Source organism: Magallana gigas, chromosome 6, assembly GCF_963853765.1.
Source record: "Magallana gigas chromosome 6, xbMagGiga1.1, whole genome shotgun sequence".
In the NCBI taxonomy this organism is placed as follows: Eukaryota; Metazoa; Mollusca; class Bivalvia; order Ostreida; family Ostreidae; genus Magallana; species Magallana gigas.
In genome coordinates, this window is record NC_088858.1 from 18496200 (window position 1) to 18518328 (window position 22129).

Below are 22129 nucleotides of genomic sequence, written 5' to 3' on the forward strand. Positions count from 1 at the left end.
ACATTTAAATTGCAAGTGCCCTCAGAATCTAGCCAACTCGTATGTTCGCATTGCATTGTTTCGGTTTCATTTAGTCCTGTACCACATGACGTGGATAGCATACAAGCGTTTTGTTCTTGCAAGAATGTCCCACTACATGTTTTAAAACGCCCCACGCTTCTCATGTGCATGCCATAACACCCTCTCGTACTTTTTCGGCAGAGCTAAGATGTTTTGTCAGAATTACCCGAGGTTTTCCATTTATTGACTTAAAACAACAACATGATAATTAAATTATTAACATACACGTTTTATATGCAGAAATAATGTTTTGGTATGGTCCTTTGCAAAGATTTTGTAAAATTTAATTGCATGTATTTGCCTTGCCTTATATAAACATGTAGAGAACCTTAAATGTTTGGGCATTCTCGATATTTTTTTTTTCAATTTAATTTTGCTTAAATCCTACTTCTTGTTTTACTTTCTTGTGAAATATTTTCATGCCTTCATATAATTTAGACACAATGAAAATAAAAACAAAAATATGTCAATGATATCGAAAAACCTTTTATTAAGGTAAAATGTGCTGGCTTCCTAATTTTTTAAAAGATAATTTTGTTTACAAAAATAACAATTATTTACACGTTTATTTTAAAAACATTTATATAGATTTAAAGGTATATAATTAAATAAAATGCTTTCATTTAGTGATTCATTAGGTTATAAAGGAATCGCAGAAAAAAAAACATAATCCGCTTTCGCGGGTTATGTATTACTAGTATTTTTTTATGTTTTAACTAAACACCAAAGATACAACTGCATATGTTTGTTATGGTTCGGTTTTTTTTAACATTTTCCGTTCCAGATTTGTTTCCTTATTTTTGTATGTTTTCGCCCGAGTTAAAGTCCTTTTGCTGAAACATTAATTTATAAATCAACATCTAAGGAATATATACCTTTTTAAAATTTGAAGAAAAGAAAATTGTGTGCTGATGCAACATTTTCGCTAAACTGTTCATAAATTAAAAAAAAAATCGACTCGTTTCCATCTTTCTTTCTCGCTGCATCTCAATTTGCAAATTGGATTTGTCATCTAATCATATAATCAAAAATGTTTTTTAAAATTTATAAATTTAGATGTCATTAATCAACAAATAATATGTTTTCTGTTCTATGAATCTAACTCATTTCTCACTAATTTCACTTCGAACATCTCCCTTGTCTTCAGGTTAATCTGTACGAGTTTTGCCATTACCACCCTGTAACTAAAACAGTTTCAAAAATTACGAACATGATTTCAATTCATTGTAGTCATTGTTACAAAAAATGAAATTGCAACATATTTATGATATTGATAAAAAAGTATTTTAAAGATGGCCTTCATAAAATTTTTAACTGTCTGTTTTATTGTTTACATTACTGGATTTAGAAAATGAGGAAACACTAAGTAAATGGTGTAATAAATGACGTCATTTCCATTTTTAAACATTTTACCATATTATTCTAAAATATGAGCTTTTTCCTTAAAATAGCAGTTAGTTTTAGTTTCATATGCCAAAAATGTACGTGTACTTAGTATGGACAATATATTGTTGTTCGATATAAAAAAAAGTTGTAAAAAACTTATTAGCATTTAAGGATATCTTCCTTACAATTACATTTGCCCAATTAGTAGTAACCAAAATATATCTAGACATATTACAATGATTATATTACGTTTCAAAAATTAATAGTTATTAAAGTGTGAACCTGATTAGAAACAAAGAAAACAAGGAGTTTAAAATCAATTTCCATTTCCTGTGTAAATAATTAATAATGATATATAATTAATAATTATATATAATTAATCCATTCTGAACTTAAACTTAATTTTAGGATTTAAAGCTTCACAGTTAAAAATAAAAAAAAAATAAACTTATCCGAAAATTACCAAAATTGAAAAGGATTTACTGACGGACAGACGAAAATGCACCACGAACGACAATAATCACCTATGGTTTCACCAGAAGGGAGGCTGTAACTCCTTTATGTTCCTTCAACATCACAATTTAATTTTGGAAGAGGTCAAATTAATTTTAGAAACATTTTTTCTTTTGAAAACGGAATTATTAATCTTTAATCTCGAATATGCTCAGCATAATCGTCTTTCTTTGATGGTTGACAGAAAGTTTTTGAATTGACAATTTTTTAGTTCTCAATTGTGATACTTCCATTTTGTCATTTGATTGTTCAAGCATCATTAAATAGTATGTTATTTTCATTTTCTTATCACGTGTATTTCTTTTATAGGTTTCGATAAAGGATAATTTCTTATCCAGTGTCTTTCTTAAAGCCAATACTTCCGATTTCCACTAACAGAGAGTTAAGTCCCTTATGGCGCTCTTCAATCACCGGAGTGAAAAAACGTATAGATCTCGCGAGATTTTCGGGACAAACATTCCTTGTTGCGAATGACGCTACTGCAGTGTACGTTATGCCTGCGCGACATTGTATTGCTGTCGGTTGTACTGCCGATAGTCGAAGCAGCTCAAATATACTCTTCCACCAGTTACCCAAGGTAGAGAGCGAATTGAAAAAGTGGCTAAGTTTGATTAGGCGAGAGGGATTAAAAATAGACAGTTCTTGCGACAACAGACACTATGTTGTCTGTTCCAAACACTTTGTTGACTCCTTTCCAACACCGCAAAACCCTTACCCAACTTTGTTTACATATAATCAATATAAAAAATCAACTCCACGGAAAACGAAGAATTCTAATTCAAGCAGGTCGTCTTCAACAAACGTCAAACAGCATGATCAGCCATCCATCAAAACTGTTCACCTCGTCAAATGTGAGCCAGCCACCGACAAAACACAGATATGTTATCCGTATGTAGTAGGAGAATTAGACATTCCACAAACAGATGTCAACAATAACAACGGAATTAAAACAGGTTCGTTTAACAATTGCATGTAAATAGGTTATATTTTGTATATATATTAAATAATAAAAATTAACCAGTAAAATATATGCATATATTATACATGTATATACATTATACAATATTGTTACTATTTTATACAAGTATACCAGTTCTTTATCGGCATGTTTCAAATTATTTTAGAGGTTGGATGTGATATTCAGTGTCAAAATATACAGCATGACCATCATTATATCTGCTGTGACCCAGAGAAGAAGTATTGTGGGGAACATGACCTTTTGGAAAGAATAACATCCTTAGAGGTGAGTTGACACTGACAAAATATTATACATGTACATGGTTTTTTTTTTCAAAATGATAATTATGAACATGAGGTTGAATAAACAATTTTTTTTTACTTTTTTAACAAATAGGCTAGGTGTTCGGAGCTAGAAAAAGAAAACAGGGAACTGAGAGAGGAAAATCAGACATTGCAAGCCCTGAAAATGCAGAAAAATGACTTCCGGAATGATCTTATAGGAAAAATTATACAAGATGATAACAACATCAAACACTTTCTTGGACTGCCATCCCTCAGCTTTCTCACATTCTTCCTTCAGTTTTTGGCACCATATTACAACAAAGTTTCATTTTGGAAAGGGGCTGGGAGGTCAGGATCCAAGAAGTGGCAAGAGAAGAATCAACAAAAACCTGGCAAACAGAGAAAACTAACCATGAAGGAAGAGTTCGTATTAGTTATGCTAAAATTAAGACTCGGTTTAGACAATGCAACTCTATCTGTTTTATTCAATGTGTCCGTTGGATATGTCTCGACCTTGTTCGGCACATGGATTAATTTCTTAGCACAAATTTTAAATCCTGTTATCAAGTGGCCATCCAAAGAAAAAATTCTGAAACACATGCCTTTATCCTTTAAGCTGAAATACCCTAATACTACATCAATAATTGACTGCACCGAAGTGTTCATTCAAAAACCCCAAAACTGTTCAGCTCAGGCAAGTACTTGGAGTAATTACAAGTCACATAACACTCTTAAGGCTCTGGTGGCTATCCAACCCAATGGAGCTTTTACATTTGTTTCCAAATTCTGGAGTGGTAATGTCAGTGACCGAAAAATTACTGTGGACAGCAAATTTCTTGACCTTATTTCCCCAGGGGATGAGGTGATGGCAGACAGAGGATTCCAAATAAAAGATCTTCTTACCCTGAAAGGAGCATATTTGAATATGCCACCTTTTACCCATGAGAGAAGAAATGGGAAGGGGAGAGTACTCTCATCTAAACAGATTCTTGAAACTCGTAAGATTGCTTCTCTACGCATCCATGTCGAACGGGCTATCAGAAGACTCAAATCCTACAAAATGTTAGCAGGAATTCTCCCATTAAATATGAAAAACTTGTCATCAGCCATGCTACGAGTTGCAGCAGCATTTTGTAACTTCATGCCACCTTTGTCAAAAAAATTTAAATAAGGAAAATTACTGTTGTTCATGTGTACCGTTAATTTGATGGGCGGTTTTCTTTTCCAGCAACATAAATAATTGTATCAATTGGACTAAGTGCTCTAAAAATGTTTTAAGCTAGTGCATTTATTCATGATTGCACAATATTTCAAATAATCATATGCCTTTTTTTATTTACTTAATGTTATGATGAAAAATGATTGAGATAAATACATTAATTTCAAGAACTTTATATATTGCTTATGATGAACAATAAATTGTGAAATTATGGTACAGTGTAATCCATACAATGGTTTTTGACATTCATCAACTTTTGAATTAGCACAATAAAGCAAACACCATAATCATTAACCTTATTCAAGTTTTCTGATGCATATACATGTACTTAGACCAATTTTGGTAAAACATATTGCACATAAAAACTTTTGAGTTTTTCAAATAACAGTTCCCAATCTGCTTGTGAGAAATTAACTCTTTCTACATAAATATCTTTTTGTGTGTACAATACAAAATCACAGTAAGATAACTTGCAGACTGCCATTTGGCCAAGCATTTGGACATAATAGGAGGAGGAAATACTCTTTTTCAAAACATAATTACCATTGACAATTGCACATGATGAATTTTTTGACATAGCAACCTGACAAGTTTCATTTTGTGAACTATATGGACACTTGATTTCAACAAGACCTTTGCCACAGCATTTGCATTCAGAAATACCATCAGGGGATGCAGCAAGAAAGGGGAAATCTTTAAAAACAAAGATTCCAGTCTCTGAACACTTAAATGAAGGATGAAAACATGTCATGTGATCTACATATTTCTCACGTGCAACAGATTCATTAATTTTTCCATATTCAACTGACTTCGAAGTAAAATTATATTGACCCATAATACTGCGCACAATATAATTGTCTGCTTTATCCCCTCTATAGTGATAAGCTTTGAAAAAATTTGAAGCAGTCAATCTTCCCTTTCTTTGGTACTGCCACATAAGGTTAATGGACTGTCCTTTGGTAAATTCATTAACTTTCTTAACATAAGAATCGTCTACTTTCACATTTTCTTGACCAAGCATTGCCACTAAATCAATAATATTTTTGGGCGTGTCCTCAATACACATGGACATGTCATTGTCATCATCAGAGTCTGACATTGTATACAAAGCCACTGCCAATGTTTTGCTCTTCTTTAGGACTTGAACAATATTCTTTTCCAATGACTCCATATCAAAATCTGAAGACTTAAGTGGCAAATAACCAGAATCTTCAGATGGTCGTGGTTTATCTGGTACATTCACGACAGTCCTGTAATTTATATGGAATTATTATAACGCATTATAAGTAAATTTCTAAATAACGCACATTGTAATTGCAAAAGATTAATTCTTAGTTAAAGGATATTAAACAATTCAGTTTCTTAATTCATTCTGCAAGATTTGCTTGGTTTTCGAATGAATAAAAGGACTGGCATAAAATTAAAACTGAATATATAAGCACAATACATGTACATGCGAGCAGCGCCAGAAAAGAACAGTTGAATTGACAATGTTTATAAAATAAGTTAATTCAATTACTGGGTAATCCCAAAAAAAAGAACATAAAAAAATAAGGTAACACACCTGATATCTAAGTCATGAACAGGCACTGGCCTGCATACTTTCCGTGGTTTATCCCAATATGCTGCAGTATCAGTAACTCCAATTGAACTTCGATCTTCCATTGAAGTGATGTGATCTATTATGCCAAACGATAGGGCAACAACATGCTTACATGATCCATCCCCTCTGTTAAATATTAATAATGTGGTTTTGAAAAATGATAATGAAATAGTATGAACAGCTTTGCTTCAATAAGATATACAGGGAAGTGAAAATCTAGAAAATAAACTTACGCAACACATGTACATTCAGCTGAAAATATGTGTCCTGATTTCTCAACCAGAATCCATGGGATATAGGGATCACTGGACTGCCTTGTTTCAGGCACACATTTGCCTTTAACATAGAACACATCTTCATCTGAATTGAAAAGTGATAAATTATTTTCTGTTCAAATATTCTAAATTCCTTTTTGTTGACATTGTTGTTGACAATACATATATTGCTTTTAAGATTTGTTGCATGACTGTCTCTAATCATGTTTGATAAATCAATAAAGGTATGTCTTGGTATGACATTAATTTCCAGTCCCTGTTTACTGGGTAGAAAACTGTTGGTCAACAAGATTATGTTTCTGTTGTAACATTCATATATTGCTTATATCGATTTTGACGACAAAATTTATGAATATATGGGTACTACTAGTATTTTCATATTTCAATGTCAATAAAACTATAAAATGGTATGCTTTACGAAGTTTACAAGTACCTAACATTGCCATTGTGACATCATGAATGTGGCCGGAACAATGTAGCTTGTAGCCATTGTCCGATTTTCTCCTCCGCAGGCGTTCTTCAGACCATCCGCAGTAGTTCTGGAGAAAAGATGTCACATCAAACGTATCAATGGTTGGGATGGTAGCTAGATTACGACTCCAGACGATTCCAGTGTCGTAACATTGATGTTGATAAGTTTTCCCCCGAACCGTCCGTCTCTCGATTGAAGCCTCTTTCTCGCTATCGTTCTGGTCGATCCCAGGCAAATTAAGAGCATCAGCGCGTTCACATAAGTCAACTAAATCTTGTTTTCTTTTGTTCGAAAAAGGAATGCCTTTAGTTTTTAGAATATGCTTTAGATCGGCGCATTGTAAATCTTGATAGTTGGCGTCCATCACGACAAAATTTTGTCCCATACGACCCTACTAATCGCGCCTCCAATGTGAAGAGCGCACTAATGGAAATCAAAAGTATTTACCGCAAAAGAGAAAATCAGCGTTTTAACTTACTGTTCCTCCTTGATCGTGACGATAACAGTTGACTTTGGGTCACGGCTGTAATATTTGTCAACTCGGTTATTCATTTCTCTCGGAAATGGATTCCAATTTCCTTTGTCATCTTTCCAAAACCACTGATTCATTAATCTCGAAAAACTCTGTCCATCTGTCTCTATGTCAGCGGGTAAATTGTCATTTTTGAAGTATTTTCCTTTTTTAATATGCAACGCAGGCTTTGTTTCTTGGTTAGCGAACGTCAACTTTTTCACTGATTCTACATCACCATATTCTGCAGACCCCTCGTCATCAACATCTGTGAAAAAAAGTTAATTATGCGTCTTCATATATCAGCTTCATCTGGCTAAGTTGTTTTTTTAACATTCTTAATACCTTTGGTAGCTCCGAATTCATTTTCACCAGGGCAATGTAAAGCAGCTCTACGCATTTGATCTTTTAGAAACTTGATGCTCTTGGGCGCTAAAGGATCACTGCAGAGATGAAATATGAAATATACTGTTTATATTTTCTTAAAATGATTCAAGCGTGTTTGATGTGAGGTCGTTTTTTAATATATATATATATATATATATATATATATATATATATATATATATATATATATATATATATATACACACATATATATATATATATATATATATATATATATATATATATATATATATATATATATATATATATATATATATATATATATATATTCTGATTATTGTTTTAGTTAATCAATAAATCTAAAGAATGAATTACTTTTTGATGGTTCAAATCAGAAATTGTCACAAAATGTCATAATTCCAAAATAACGGGTAGAGGTCACTCCTTTTGTAGTATCTCCCTTGAATGCCAAGAAAGTGGGCATTGGAATTTTTTAAAGTTATAAAGCAGATGTTAAGGTTGATATATGATTTTTTTTTTATTAAATTTCATTGAGAATTTTTAATGTGCCATCACCTTTTGTTTAAATCTAGAATCAAACACTACAATATTGGAAGTGCTGATTTTAGCAATATTTTGATAAAATTATGATATTGCTATTTAAAAAAAAAAAAAAAAATTAGAAGACATCTTAATGTTAAAGTATTGAAAAAGCGGAAAAATTCATTGGCAAATAATTTTACACTGCAACGCCGTTTTCCCCTTAAAGATAAAAGTAACGATAAAAATAACATTCAAGTTGAATTGATAGAAAAAGGAACAGAAAGGTGACTGCGACTATATCAAAGATTCAACATTACCAAAGCTGAACCTCAAATCTTCCCTGATGTCCAAATCTGTAGAGGTGTCGATTAGTTGAAGTGTTTTGCCAACGTACCTAGGGTATCAGTGAAAATGGTGGTCAAATAATTACGTATTATTGATAACTGCAATCTGTTTTAAAAACGAATATCAATCAGATTCATTTTTATTTGTTTTATCCGACTACTGCCGGTATATTATGTTAATATTCGCTGTATAAAAGGAATATTTTCCCAATGATTTAGAAAAGGAAAAAGTAGGTATAAAGAAAACACAATCAAAAATGTTTATGTGTTCAGAGTCAAATCTTTACCCCCCTTCCCCGTTTTAAAACATTTTTATTATACGAAATTTGTTGTCATTTTGCAGACGAATTGATACAGTTTTCTTTTTTAAAAAAGTATCTCAATTTTACGCAATGAAAGTATTTGAAGTTAGTAATTTAAATCTATTTTCTCAATTTTAAATTTATTATGCATTTTAATATCCTTAAAATATTAGAAACAATAAAGTGCAGCTTTGAATAAGCAAGATTGTCAGTTTTGAATGAATACATATGTATTAGAATATTTTGGTTATTGAAGTCGTCCCTGTACCCCAAAAAATAAAAATAAATAAATAAATACAAAAATAAATAGACAAATAAATGAGTAAATTAATTGCGGGAAAAATTGATCTTTATGGTGTCATATTTGCATTTGGATGAAAATGAAACGTAAGAAACACATTCACATGTAAACTAGTAAATGAACATGAACGTTTTAATATAATGTTTATTTTAAGGGACCGAATAAGTAAGTTCCTTATTTTATTTAGTTCCTTGAAAACCGTCTGCAAACGTCAAGCAATGATATATTTTCTAAAATTGTGTTGCAAACGTGCTGTAACCGATAAGACATGTTTTGCAGGAATATTGAAGGCTGAACTCTATCTATTTTACAACGACTGATAAACAAGTTCTACAACTTTTATAAATATCTTTCGTTGGCACAGATAACTATCTTTCGTTGACACGGATAAATAATTTTCGTCGGCACGGATGTTAACGCAGGGGGTCATTGATGTGGGAGGAAGCCGTAATGCTAGAAGAAAACCCACGTGTCAAAGCGGGCGACCACCATACCCTTTCACATACAACCATTGTCGATCTCGGGTTGCAGCTGTGATAAGCGAGTGTATTGTCCACTACGCTACTTGGACACCAAAGAAATATGCAAGAATATTAATCTCTACTTTTAAAACTAGTCGATATCAAAAAAGCGAAACAATCCCTAACTTCGATTAATTGCTATAGTAAACGATTTATCGCACAATTATTCTTATTTTAGCCATACAAAAAAAGCAAAGACCAAAAAAAAAGAAAACCATCAAACCCTAAAAAAATTCTTCCAATTTTGCCAATCTATGAAGCTTACCTCATATAGGTCAAAACAGATTTGCTTAAGAAAATCTTCAGCACAATTTATGTTTCACACTACATGTAATGTCTTCTCAATAATATTTTTGTGGTGTTTTTTTTTGTTTTGTTTGAATGTTGCGAAGTTTGCATGAATATTTTGTAACATGAAGCGATATACAAAATAAATTGCTTAAAACCTGTAAACTTAGCATCTCCATTAATTATTGAAATTCCATCTTCAACTAAAAAAAGTTTGTCTTTTTCTCATGTTTTGCAAAAGCCTTACTAATCAATACATACAAGGACTCCTCCACTGTCTCTGACCGAAATCACTGTTCCGACATTTCCAACACCTCCATCATCTTGATCATGCCAACTCCAATCTGGACCTGCATGAAAAACAGTATGATAAAGTAAAAAATGATTAATACTTTTTAAATTTAAACACAGATATGTACCAACGTTCATATCATGCCTCTTGTCACCAGGCAGCCAGTCGCAATTAACTGGTTTTCCAATAGTCTTGGTTCATCGCACACCTTTACGTCATATTTGTCTTTTTCGGTTCGATTAGATCCGTATCTATAATGGTGAATTGTTGTCGAATCCATATCCCATTTTACTTTTAACCAACCGCCTTTTAAAAAAAATGAAATGAATTCCTTTTTTTATAAATACTGCACGAATATTAATTTTATTGATTCGTATAACATACTAGTATTATTAAATGTAATGGCTGTATGTCACGGAATTACAATTCATTATAAGCTAAAACGATTGCTAAGTATATTAGATTTTTCAATTTGCCTTTTTTAGAATGTTCCACGACTGTACCAGGACCAAATCTATCTTGGTTCCCCCATTGCCAGTCACGCCCACGTCTGACCCTGGAACCTAGAGGAGGCATGTTGGGATCCCGTTCGTTGAAGAGATCTTGTTCATCCTCAATTTCTTCCATTATACCTTCCATTGAACAATACAAAGGCTTTCTGGAGCATATTTCAAAGATATCATCCTAAAAAAATAAAACTAGTTTTCAATTATCATAACTACATTCATTTACACATATTCCACATTTTTGGCAGCTTTCCCTTGCATCTACTTAATAATATCAACTGAATTCAAGCTTCATTTCATAAATGCCCCAATATAACATGTACATTATGCTATTATTCGACGTTTAAATGCATTGTGACGTCGCGTATATATTTAATGTTTCGTTCACGCCATGACGCGTAAATTTTAATGCTGAAATGTATAGTGGAAGAATAAAGTCCGTGGTCGTTTATTGTGAAACTACGTTAAATGAAAAACAATATACATTAGTGTATTGCTAGATATAAATCAAAGTACTGAAGTATTGAAAGCCGGGTTCTTTTGGCGTGTCTTTATGCATATTGTGTAGTAAAGACTGAAAATCTCTCTCTCTTTCTCTCTCTCATGCTTTTAATGTCGGCAAAGCGTCAGAGAGCGACCAAATTTTGTAAGCGAAAAACAAAAAAATATGTGTGTCTAGTAGAAATTAAAAAGTTCAATAGTTGCTGCCTTGAATTTTGCAACAAGCATTATAAATTAAATCCCTATTTCTTCATCGCGCAGCAAAGTAGTTCATGGAAATTCATGCGCATTGTATGTCAAAAATACAGTCTTGTTTTTAAAACAGGTTTTTATTAAGAAAACTAAAGAAGTTCGAAATTAAAAAAAAAGAAAAGAAACAAAATGCCAACACCTTTGACAAAACATGGCTCTTTGTGTAACTATTTGGTATAGCGGAAGCTTTTACTCTGAAGCTGTTTGGTTTTTTGTTTACTTTCAGCAGAGCCCGGCAAAAAAAAAATACAAAACAACATCAATATATCAATAATTTCTTCCTTTTTAGCAGAAGGTGATAATCGACAAAGACAGACACTTATAATGAAAGAAAAACCAAACAAGATGCCAGTGGGCTAAATCGCTCACTTAAACAACGGCTCTTGTTTTTGTAATGAAATTTACAAATATGAAACTCTTCTGAAATGTTTTAAAAATTGCATATATTCGAAGATTTGACTATACATAAAAACAAAATATAACTAGAACTTCTTTTGTCTTCAACAAAAAGTAAGGGCTTTTCGACAGCCCCAGTTTCCCTTTTTTATTTAAAGTGTCAAAAAAAATATCTCTAATCTATTTCCAAATTTTCTAAACGCTTCGATTTAACCAGTTGCTTAAATAGGAATTTATTATAAAAATTAAATATGAACATATTTACTTGAAAACTGTTTGAGAAAACGTGGCACGCGTGAATTCAGTTTATCATTTAAACACCCATAGACGATTTTTATCAACTTTCAAAACCGGAAGTTGTGAATGGTTTCAAACAAAACTTTAAATATATGATAATTATGACAGTTTTAACATTTCCCAATCCTCAATTAACAAATTTGGTGGTAATTTCAATTTTTACTTTTTTCATCCCCCCTTTTTTCATAGTTTGAAGTCTAATATCTCGAAAACAGCAAGAGATAGAAAAAAGTTGTCGCTTACAATTTTGTATATCAAACTATGAAGTATCTAAATCCAAAATTTCATAGTTTATAATCAAAAAATAAAATAGATACAAAGGTCCTTTTAATATTTTGTTTTTTGCATGTGTAAACCGGAAGTATATAGACCGGAAGTCCAAAAAGGGACATACGGGAGAGCTAAAAAGTTGCTAAAAGAATTTAACATTAAATTTTCATTTTTCGGTTCCGTTTTCAAAAAATCGCTGACGAAACTTTGTCGAGAAGAATAATAATAAAACAGAACGAAAACAATAGGTCTTTTCGACCGAAAGTCGAAAAGCCCTAAAAAGAAGTCTACGTTTAGGATATCATGCCCTAAAATCTTCTATGCACCAATTGACTAATTTTATATTATCTTAAGCCTCAAAATATTAAATATAACAATTTTTGAAAATTAACTATTAAAGATAATAGAAAGTGAAAGAAGGTAACTGTGATCTTGATATGATCACATGATCGGCATGAAGATAAAAAAGCTTGTAAACATGGCATTATATTTTTTTGAGGAAACTAAAAAAAAATTCCTTACATATTCAATGCAGAATACAAATCCCTTTTGAAGCTACAGTATTGGTCCTGGGGTCGTCGATTTGATTATTAAGATTTTACACTAACTGATGATTCTTGCATAGTTATACTTACTATGTCTCTCTGTTCCTCTGTTGAACTTTCAAACACTCAGTATTAAGAGATGGGGTAAGGTGGCTCACGGTTTTAACTATTTAAAATCTACACTATCTTATGATGCTTGTATAATAATCTCACAAATTGGAGTATTGTTGTTCTGGAGAAGAAGACTATTGAGTTTCCCTTTATATTTTTATGTTGAGTTTTGTATTCCTCTTTGAGCTTCAATATTGGTCTACGGGTCATGGTTTAAAAAAAAATAAAAATGTTCACCCTATATACAAGCGTTGGTGTAAATATTGGCATTTCCATTGATGTGATTATTTCCTTTTTAATTAGGTTTTGCCCTGTATTTTCATAATTTAGAATTTCACTTCCATAAGAATGATCACTACCAAGTTTGGTAAAATTTGAACAAGTTGTTCTACAATACATGTCTAAGATGTGAATAGTTTACAGATACATGTAGACGGATGGAGAAATGTACAGACGGAAAACAGATGATCAGTAAAGCTCACTTAACCCTTCGGTTCTGATGAGCAAAAGAGTAAACCTGTGGCAACAGTGCCGCTATACTGCAATTCGATGACGTAAAAGAGGGACAAATCTGTAAATAACATTTTAAGAAATAAAACATAAGGAACATCAAAGAATTTGCAATGTCTGAACAGTGGGTGTATTAAAAACTAAGGGAATAAAAATTAAGAGACCAAAATACATGTAAACTTTAAATTGCAGATAAGTATTGCTTTTTATGTCTTTTTTATCGTTCTAAATGTTTAGTATTAATATGTAAAGAAAATAAGCTCGCAATCATTTTCACAGTTTTTATAACATTTCCTGCTTTTAGGGTTTAAGAAGTTAATGTTGACAATGTTAATGAAGATGAAACTGTAACCTAAGTATTTACACAAAAGTTATAAAAACGCTCAGCTAAAAAGAAATTTACTATTTTTAATATAAATCGAATTTTATCCGATTTACTAATGTGGTTAGCTATAAAGGTACTATTTATTACAGGAAGTTCGCTCATTTTATGTGGTTTGTTGGAAAGTGTCTCTGTTCATCAAGGATTATTTAACACGTTTAACTTATTTGTTAAAATTGTATCAACGTATATTTACATTAATTACCTGCGTATGATTGAATGTTACTATTTTTGCATGTTGTTGAGGCCGAATCTAAATATTCAGAAAACAACGAAGCCAAAAAGTTTAATGCTACACCAGTCTCCGATTTCTCGAGTCAGCTAAGATTTTGCTCAAATTGTATTTATCAAAAAATATTCCCACAATTCTTAATCGAGTTGAATTTTTTTCTTAGCTGAGTCAAATTTTTTTATTGTCACAACAATTTTGTCAAGGGAGATAACTGCCCCATGATTAATTTTTCAAAAGAAAACTATTTATAAATTCTCCTCAAAATATTGCATATACGTTGATTATTGAGTGAGATAGATCTTATATATGATTAATATAACAAATACTTTAACACTGTATTAAAGATTTTTATGTCGTATTCACATTTGATATTTGACTCAAGTGTGTTATGGATGTAACTTAAGTTTTATCTCAAATTAAGTAAACAATATAACTAAGACTTTTATATCCCCGCTACGAAGGAGAAGGGGTACACTGTATTACCCTTATGTGTCTGTCTGTTTGTCTGTCTGTCTATCCGTCTGTCTGTCTGTCTGTCCGTGACAAAAATTCTGTCCCATTTTTTCTCAGCAACTATTCATAGCAGATGCTTGATATTTTACAATGTAAAACACTATTTGTTTAGGCATACCTTATTGTGGGATATACTTCCTGTTAAATGACGCCTTTGTTTATTTTTAGCCTAAATTTTCGAACAAATTTTCGTCAAAGATTTCTCAGCAACTATTAATTGCAGATCCCTGATTTTAAAACACCCTGTTTGTTTAGGCATGCTATAGAGTGGGATATATTTTTGTACCAATCGAATGTCAAATCTTGATAAGGTCAAGATCTAGTAAATGAAAGATGCCTACAGGTTTATGAATTTCAAGACAAACAAAAAATATTTCCGGCCATAACATTTTTCCCAAAATCATGAAAATCCTAATTCGTGGGGGAGGGGGTGGGGGCTACTGAACCCTCTATTCTGCTATGTCTCTAATGGTTAGGTCTAACTTAGCAAAAAAAGTTGGGGGGGGGGGGGAGATAAGATGAGAGTTTTGTGCAGAGAGAAAATAAATGAACTTGGAAGAACATAAAAAAAATAAGACCTGGTCCATCTCCGTAAACTCACTCTCCGGAAAAGTGCACACAAGTGATGTCATGATTCTTTCTCTATCATTGCCATCATTCTTCATTGTAAATGATAACATTGAAACTGTCCTCTGTTCAATGGAATAAAAAATATTTTGGAAATTTTTAAATGGAGCATACACATAATATAGGACAAATTAAAAAAAATTAATTTATACAAATGAATGTCTTAATAATTGTGTTAATGATATTAATACAAACTAAACCGAAGGATCTTTAAAAGTGAAATCCAAACATGATTTTCACAAGTCGTACAAAAAAACTTCAACATAACATTATTTAAAAATAATATTTTGGTATGTTACCATATTTTTAGAATATCTAGCAAACTGTCTTGCTTGATCCGAATTGATGATTTTTCCCCCTCTTGACTGAGCGCTTAAAAATTCTAATGTTATCTGTAATAAAGAATGAAAAGTAAATTATTATGTCTTTCAGATATCCAGATAAGCAGTACAAGAGCAGGTATAATTGATTCAATTAATATACCAAGTCAGGGTTCTCTCCAACTGGGATACAAAATATTGGATGAAATCTCCCCAACGATCGGGTCACTTGAAGCAAAATATTGCTATTCTGTGTGAAAACAATATTATGTAAAAAAACGTTATGATTGAAAGTGATGATTACAATTTGGAACAAACCTGATGCGACCTTAACTATTAAAGTAACAATGCCTAGAAATTTACTTCAAAGTCGATATTTAACGAAAAAAAGTGTTGACTCAGTGTTTAATCTGAAAGGTGAATGATAGTAAAAGTAAAAAACATGATGAAATACAGCATTATGTTTTACTTATTTAAAAGGCGTGATCGCGGTTCCTTCTTTTAATTTTACTTTTCAAATTCTAATATTTACAAGGGTTAAATATAGTATATACAATGGTCTGACAAAATGTTAGCATTTGTTTTCCATTTGTAAGAGATATACAGAGCTCAAATTTTTATGCCCTCCGAAGAAGAAGGGAAGGCATATTGGTTCGCTGCTGTCTGTCTATCGGCATGTCGGTCGGTCGGTTGAACATATTGAAATGAAATTTGATGTACAGCTTCATCATGATATTAATATCTAGGTCAAGTTTGATATTGTGTACGATCGAGCTATTTTTGACAGAGTTATGCCCCTTGGACGTTGAAAAAAATGGAATTATTTGCAGTTTCCGCTCATGTTCTTCGCAGAGGATGAACATATTAAAATAAAATTAATTATTTGCAGTTTCCGTTCATTTTTTTTATTAGAAGATACACATATTGAAATTAAATTTAGTTGACAGAGTAATCAAGATAATATCTACGCCACATTTTATTTTGGGTACGATCGAGCAATTTTATACAGAGTAATGCCCCTTGGACGTAAAAAAAATTCAAATTATTTGCAGTTTCCGTTTATTTTCTTTGCAGATGTTTTAATTATTTGCTGTTTCCATTCATTTTCTTCACACATGTTTCAAAAGGAGAGGACATAAGTGTTTTACAAACATCTTTTGTTTTTATTATATAAACCAGTCTCGTGCCATGTTTTTTTTTCACATTTTAATTGCTGAATACAAAATTCGTTTTTTATGCATGACATTTAACGATTTTTTTAAAACAGCAAATTTAAAGCCACATTACCCCCCACAAAAAAAAAAACAAAACAAAACAACCCAAAACAAAATGCTAAAACCCGAATGTGAATCGAATACAGTACTTCATGAGTTTCCACTTCAGGTAAAATTTCGGAATCAATATCTGTTAAATCCGTTTGTTTTCCGTTCGAAATGAGAACTAGTCTTGGGCGAACGTGAAAATCTCCCATTATCCGTGAATAACCTGAAAGTATTATATATTTTTTGCAGAAACTCAAGTGGGAATAAATGTTTAAGTTGATCGACAGAAATTTTTTAAAATAAAGCAAGCTACAATATATAATGAATGTAAAGTAAACACAATTCTAAATATAACAAAAGTGTTGAAAACCTGTGATTTCGCCGAGTCCACCTTGCGAAATTAAAAAGGCCGTAGCTAAGGGGCATGGACCCCCAATCTCAACTTCATCTGAAAACGTCAGTACATTTTCAGCATTAAAATAACTAGACATTTCAGTGATCATGATCTTAACAAACATGGACTTAAATTGTTGTCCTCAATGTATTTTATATACCGATATGTTTCGATTAAAAGAAATCACACTTAAAAGAAAGTCTAATAGATATTTGTTTATAATTAATCAATTCATTTTATTACACAATAACTACTACATCAGACCAACATACCTAGACAACGTTTGATATCTTTGTACTGGTTAGAATAGTAGCGTAGAAACTTGGTTTGTCGCCCGCACACAATAACTGCCACATTCTCTTCAATGTCTGGATGTTTAGAGTATTCTAAACAAACAAACAAACAAACAATGATAACAATTACAGACATGTTGTCCTTGGATTAACAATCTTCCGTCTGTCATAATAATTCTGCAACTAGCAGTTTGTAACAAAGAAGCTGTAAACATTTCTTTATAACTTCAAGTGAACGTTTCGACATGATTTAAAAACAAAACATAAAATGATCACGATCACGAGTTTTCGTTGTAATGATAGATACAGAATAAAAATATTACAATTTCAATTTTGTATTTATATGCAAGTGAAATGTGCATGAACGATCAATGATATTTTTTTTTGTTTAAATAATAAATCATTTTATATGCTTGTTTTTCGAAGAACACTTTAATCATTACATTGATTCAAACAACATACATTACCATCAACAATAGCAATAAACGTTTCCTTCAATTGTGTAAAACCTTGTTCGCCAAGACTAGATGATGTATCCAGGATAAAGATATTGTAAGGACCTTTGCCATGCTGGTACTGCAGTTTTCTAACTTCAAAGGTATTGCAGTTTTTTTTTCAAATTAAGAAAAAAAATTGTGAAAAATCTTACAAAATATAATTTCATGAATGATTTATAACGACCATGACATTACATACTATTTTGAGCATCAACTGCTGCTTGCTCCAACAAAACGTCACGGCAATTTTTATAACCTACTGCCATCTATATTCATAAAAAATGTTAAGAATTGAGAACATTTACATGTAACAGGATATTTATAAAAATGGTTTTAAAAATCGAAGAAGCTGTTTGGTTAACGGAAATTCCCACAACGCGGATAAGTTGGGATAGGACTGTACATATCCAATTTATTGAACTCAATCCAAATCGAATGGTGATTAAATAGATGTACATGTTATTTTAGAAAATTTATCACAATTATTTAGGCATATTACGCACAAACAGAGGAATGAAGAGTGTCTGATATTAGTTTATTGTTTAAAGAACATAGATTAACATACTTCCTTCAAATAACAAATACCAACTACGGTTTAAAAGTTTTGAAAGACAGACACACGGACATATTGGACAAAAACAATTTGTCCCCAATAATAGGGGCACCGACATAAAACTAAAATAAATGTACACTTACAGTTTTCACATCATGTTGAAAGAATTGCATTTACTTTTCTATATTAATATATATGTTTGTGAATTATATTTCCTTGTTCTTATATCAACATTTCCTGTTACAGAACTGTCACAAATTTACGAGTGAATAATACAATATATGTCTGTAACGCGCTTTTTTATTCACTTAATTAAAATGTTTAAACTTTTATGATAAACTTTTTAATGAGGACATACATGTAATCGTTTGAGCTGAATCGAAGGATCAATCAACATGACGTAACTATAAAACTTTGTAAAAATTGTATTTATGAAGCAAAGTTTTCTTAAATTCTGTTCTTGATTATAGAGATTTGAGTTATAAGAAAATTCATTGGCTGTAGAAAATCAAATTGTATAAATGTACGTTTGTTGTTTATAGATCGAGCGTAAATCGTCCAACCCAGTTTATACTTGCATATAATAAAGCTATTGAATTAATTCTTACATAATCTATTTAAGTAACATTTTCAGACAAAAGTTTAGAATCTGAATTTTAAGGAGAGTAGGCAGACAACAAATTAGCAATAAGATTTTATATGATTTTTAAGCTTTAAGGTATACGTTTACTCAGAATGAAAAAAAAATTCCTATGATGATAATGAAAAACCATCTATTGTGAGTTAAATACCTATCATGGTAGTGCTCACTTTCAAAAAATTAGGTCAATGACCTACTTTTTGAGTTAATGGCCTTGATTATTTAAAAACATAAGAAAAAAAATCCCTAAAAATTTTACACTATGAATGAGATTTTCTTAATTGTGAAAATAATATAAATTACTAAACTCTTTTAAAAATGAAATACAGTTTATGAATGGCAGTGACACTAAACAGACCCAAAGCATTAAGTTTAAGAGATATTCCAGTCCGAATTTCCTCTATCAGTTTTCAAATCCCTTTCCATTTTTGATTCAATTTAACAAAGAAGATGAATAATGATAATACTAAAACATTTATAGCATTAAACTAAGTATATTGTATTTACTCTGCAGGCTTTAAACTTATATGAGGTCAATGATCAAAATTTTGAGATATGGTTTCTTTATCGTTTTTAAGCATTTTAAAAATATTTTAGTGTGTGCCATTCGATTATCTAAATGAAAAAGTGAGATAAGACCAACAGAAAATATGCAAAATTATTCTGACTAACAAATAAAATCTTAACTTTGAATATTACAGTACTGCCAAAAATATTTCAGTGAAAAACAAAATCTTAAAATTTTAGTTCGAATTACCTCTGTGTTGCTAAAAGTCCAACTTTTTTTTAGCGTAATTCCATAATATAGTAAACATATCGAATGGTATGTCAATAATAATTTATTTCATAAATACTTTTAGAGTTTAGAACAGATTTTACTCATGACATTGAACTTTTATAACAAATCCGAATTTAAGAACTCAAACCCTGAGTTGTAAACTGATTAGAAGAACAAAAAGGTAGAATATTGCATCCTTTTTTCTAACTTGTCCTCGATGGTAAAACCCTCATCCACCATAACTCCATCGCCTTCTTCCATGAGGTCTATTAGATTGGTGCGCTCAATTATCTGTCGGTGTGAATTTCTTCCACCAAAGCCCTCTATAACAATGGAAATTACACCAGAAGGAGTGATTCATGTAAGAAATTTTAAAGTACTATGATGCTTTTAATGTGAAAATGACTTATTCTGATTAACTAAACTGCTGGATCTTTGAATAGAAATTTCAGTATAATCAAGTATAACTCTCAAATTAGAAAAAAAAAGATGCAAGACTTGAACGCATATGATGCTTTTAATGTGAAAATGACTTATTCTGATTAACTAAACTGCTGGATCTTTGAATAGAAATTTCAGTACAATCAAGTATAACTCTCAAATTAGAAAAAAATATGTAAGACTTGAACGCATATTTCTCTAAATAACATCCCGAGATGGAAAGGGATTCACATCCTTTAGTTTCTTGTAGAGTAGGCAAACCCAGGTGGAAAAATACTGAGAGAAGGCATCCACGGACACACCAATCCGCTCTGCCATGTCATAGACTTACACTCCAACCTTAAGTTATATTTTTTCAAAAATCTATGACAGACATGTCAGAGTTATGATTCTTGTAAATGAATATCAATAATGATTGTTCATGATTAATTCAGATTCGTTCCCAGTAATTATGTGTCACCTTCAGTCTCACAATGGTTGCTAAGAATTGGTCAACTGGGTCAAGAGCCATGCATCACCTAGATCTATTCCTCTCATCAGGGGTTAATAAACTACCACACCATTAACCATTTTCTCACATTTAGGTGCCAGGTAGCTGGAATTTCGATTGTTCATTAGGAACATACGATACTTTATGTAAAAGAGAAAATCATGTGCTATAAAATTATGAAATTCCAAATTTTTCTTATTTTCTCCAACGACAAAAAAAAAATTAAGATTAAGGAAACATACTTAAACAGCCACAAAAAAAAAAACAGGAAAGCTTTGAAGTCCTGTATAGAACATTGTCATGGTTATGGCATCATCATCTTTGATCTTTGAAACAGACCATTTGTTGTCTGCATCCGTTTTAGTTCCAACTTTAGTTTCATTTTCTCCTGTAAAAGAGGATCTGTGTCACACTGTACACCTGTAACTATTGATCAAAAATTCATTTAATATATATATTCTATGGTACATGTTGTACTTGTCAACGAGTTGTTCTACAGTATTACATGTAATACCTAAGTCTCCAGTCAATCCGACTTTTGTTTCTATATTATCTTCAATCATGGTTATGGTCATGGTTCCTGGCATGGAGTCCGAGAATACGCATTAAATATTTTGAAATGCGAAAGAATGATCACTTATAAATTTAGATGAAGTGAAAAGGAAAGGCAACGCAGGTGGATGCTAAGTGGGGGAAAATGGCGGACAAATTCGTCCTTAGGTAAAGAATGTTTCACACTGAGTAACCATGAAGAAAGTTTTTATACAAAGTAAATTTACAACTTATATTTAATTCCAGGAAGATTCGGCATACCTTGATTAAAACACGAACGGTAACACTTGATAATGAAAACAGTTTCTTAAATATTTGTACATTCTTCGATGTTTGACATTACATCATCCCATTATCTATATATATATAGACATCGTTGTTCCCTGGTTAAAGAATTTCAAAGCACTTCAAAGTTACACGAATTTATAAGATATACTAGACCTTGATTTGTCACTTCGAAGGTATTTGTGCGCATGTGCGGAAAGTAGTCCTGCAGTTATCGTGAAGGGGTTTATAGAAATATAAGCATCGTTTAAGGTTATCTTTC

General features: G+C 31.6%; 3 protein-coding genes across 4 annotated transcripts; 1 reads left to right on the forward strand and 2 right to left on the reverse strand.

Moving 5' to 3' along the window:
- Nucleotides 1–530: 530 nt before the first annotated feature.
- Nucleotides 531–19414, reverse strand: LOC105339596 (uncharacterized). Its single transcript, XM_034467663.2, has 16 exons — nucleotides 18825–19414; nucleotides 18328–18394; nucleotides 18099–18221; nucleotides 17611–17724; nucleotides 17315–17392; nucleotides 17046–17167; nucleotides 15846–15932; nucleotides 15662–15754; nucleotides 15314–15427; nucleotides 10697–10904; nucleotides 10365–10526; nucleotides 10190–10278; nucleotides 8490–8566; nucleotides 7627–7724; nucleotides 7249–7549; nucleotides 531–1244 (listed from the first exon to the last, which is right to left on the reverse strand). Exons 1-16 carry the CDS (start codon nucleotides 18852–18854, stop codon nucleotides 1151–1153), a joined length of 1857 nt encoding a protein of 618 aa, XP_034323554.2. The 5' UTR covers nucleotides 18855–19414; the 3' UTR covers nucleotides 531–1150.
- On the forward strand, nucleotides 2314–4534 carry LOC136276491 (uncharacterized). Its single transcript, XM_066088601.1, has 3 exons — nucleotides 2314–2912; nucleotides 3084–3202; nucleotides 3314–4534. Exons 1-3 carry the CDS (start codon nucleotides 2453–2455, stop codon nucleotides 4370–4372), a joined length of 1638 nt encoding a protein of 545 aa, XP_065944673.1. The 5' UTR covers nucleotides 2314–2452; the 3' UTR covers nucleotides 4373–4534.
- LOC136276492 (uncharacterized) lies at nucleotides 4615–7218 on the reverse strand. Of its 2 annotated transcripts, none has more exons than XM_066088603.1 (4): nucleotides 6732–7218; nucleotides 6257–6359; nucleotides 5985–6149; nucleotides 4615–5670 (listed from the first exon to the last, which is right to left on the reverse strand). In XM_066088603.1, the coding sequence occupies exons 1-4, from the start codon at nucleotides 7153–7155 to the stop codon at nucleotides 4749–4751; spliced, it is 1614 nt and encodes a 537-aa protein (XP_065944675.1). In that variant the 5' UTR covers nucleotides 7156–7218; the 3' UTR covers nucleotides 4615–4748. The 2 variants fall into 2 exon arrangements, with proteins under 2 accessions (XP_065944675.1, XP_065944674.1); XM_066088602.1 differs by having other exon boundaries at nucleotides 6257–6383.
- Nucleotides 19415–22129: the final 2715 nt, after the last annotated feature.

What these genes read in the sequence shown, in the direction of transcription:
- LOC136276492 (XM_066088602.1), bottom strand. Translation starts at nt 7,155, where the DNA reads ATGGGACAAAATTTTGTCGTGATGGACGCCAACTATCAAGATTTACAA. An exon ending in GCTGAATGTACATGTGTTGC is followed by an intron (nt 6,150 to 6,256) that starts GTAAGTTTATTT and finishes AATATTTAACAG; the next exon opens with AGGGGATGGATCATGTAAGC. An exon ending in GTTCATGACTTAGATATCAG is followed by an intron (nt 5,671 to 5,984) that starts GTGTGTTACCTT and finishes TATAAATTACAG; the next exon opens with GACTGTCGTGAATGTACCAG.
- LOC136276491 (XM_066088601.1), top strand. Translation starts at nt 2,453, where the DNA reads ATGCCTGCGCGACATTGTATTGCTGTCGGTTGTACTGCCGATAGTCGA. An exon ending in TAACAACGGAATTAAAACAG is followed by an intron (nt 2,913 to 3,083) that starts GTTCGTTTAACA and finishes AAATTATTTTAG; the next exon opens with AGGTTGGATGTGATATTCAG. An exon ending in AAAGAATAACATCCTTAGAG is followed by an intron (nt 3,203 to 3,313) that starts GTGAGTTGACAC and finishes TTTAACAAATAG; the next exon opens with GCTAGGTGTTCGGAGCTAGA.
- LOC105339596 (XM_034467663.2), bottom strand. Translation starts at nt 18,854, where the DNA reads ATGCAATTCTTTCAACATGATGTGAAAACT. An exon ending in AGCAGTTGATGCTCAAAATA is followed by an intron (nt 18,222 to 18,327) that starts GTATGTAATGTC and finishes ATACCTTTGAAG; the next exon opens with TTAGAAAACTGCAGTACCAG. An exon ending in CTAGATATTCTAAAAATATG is followed by an intron (nt 15,428 to 15,661) that starts GTAACATACCAA and finishes TCCATTGAACAG; the next exon opens with AGGACAGTTTCAATGTTATC.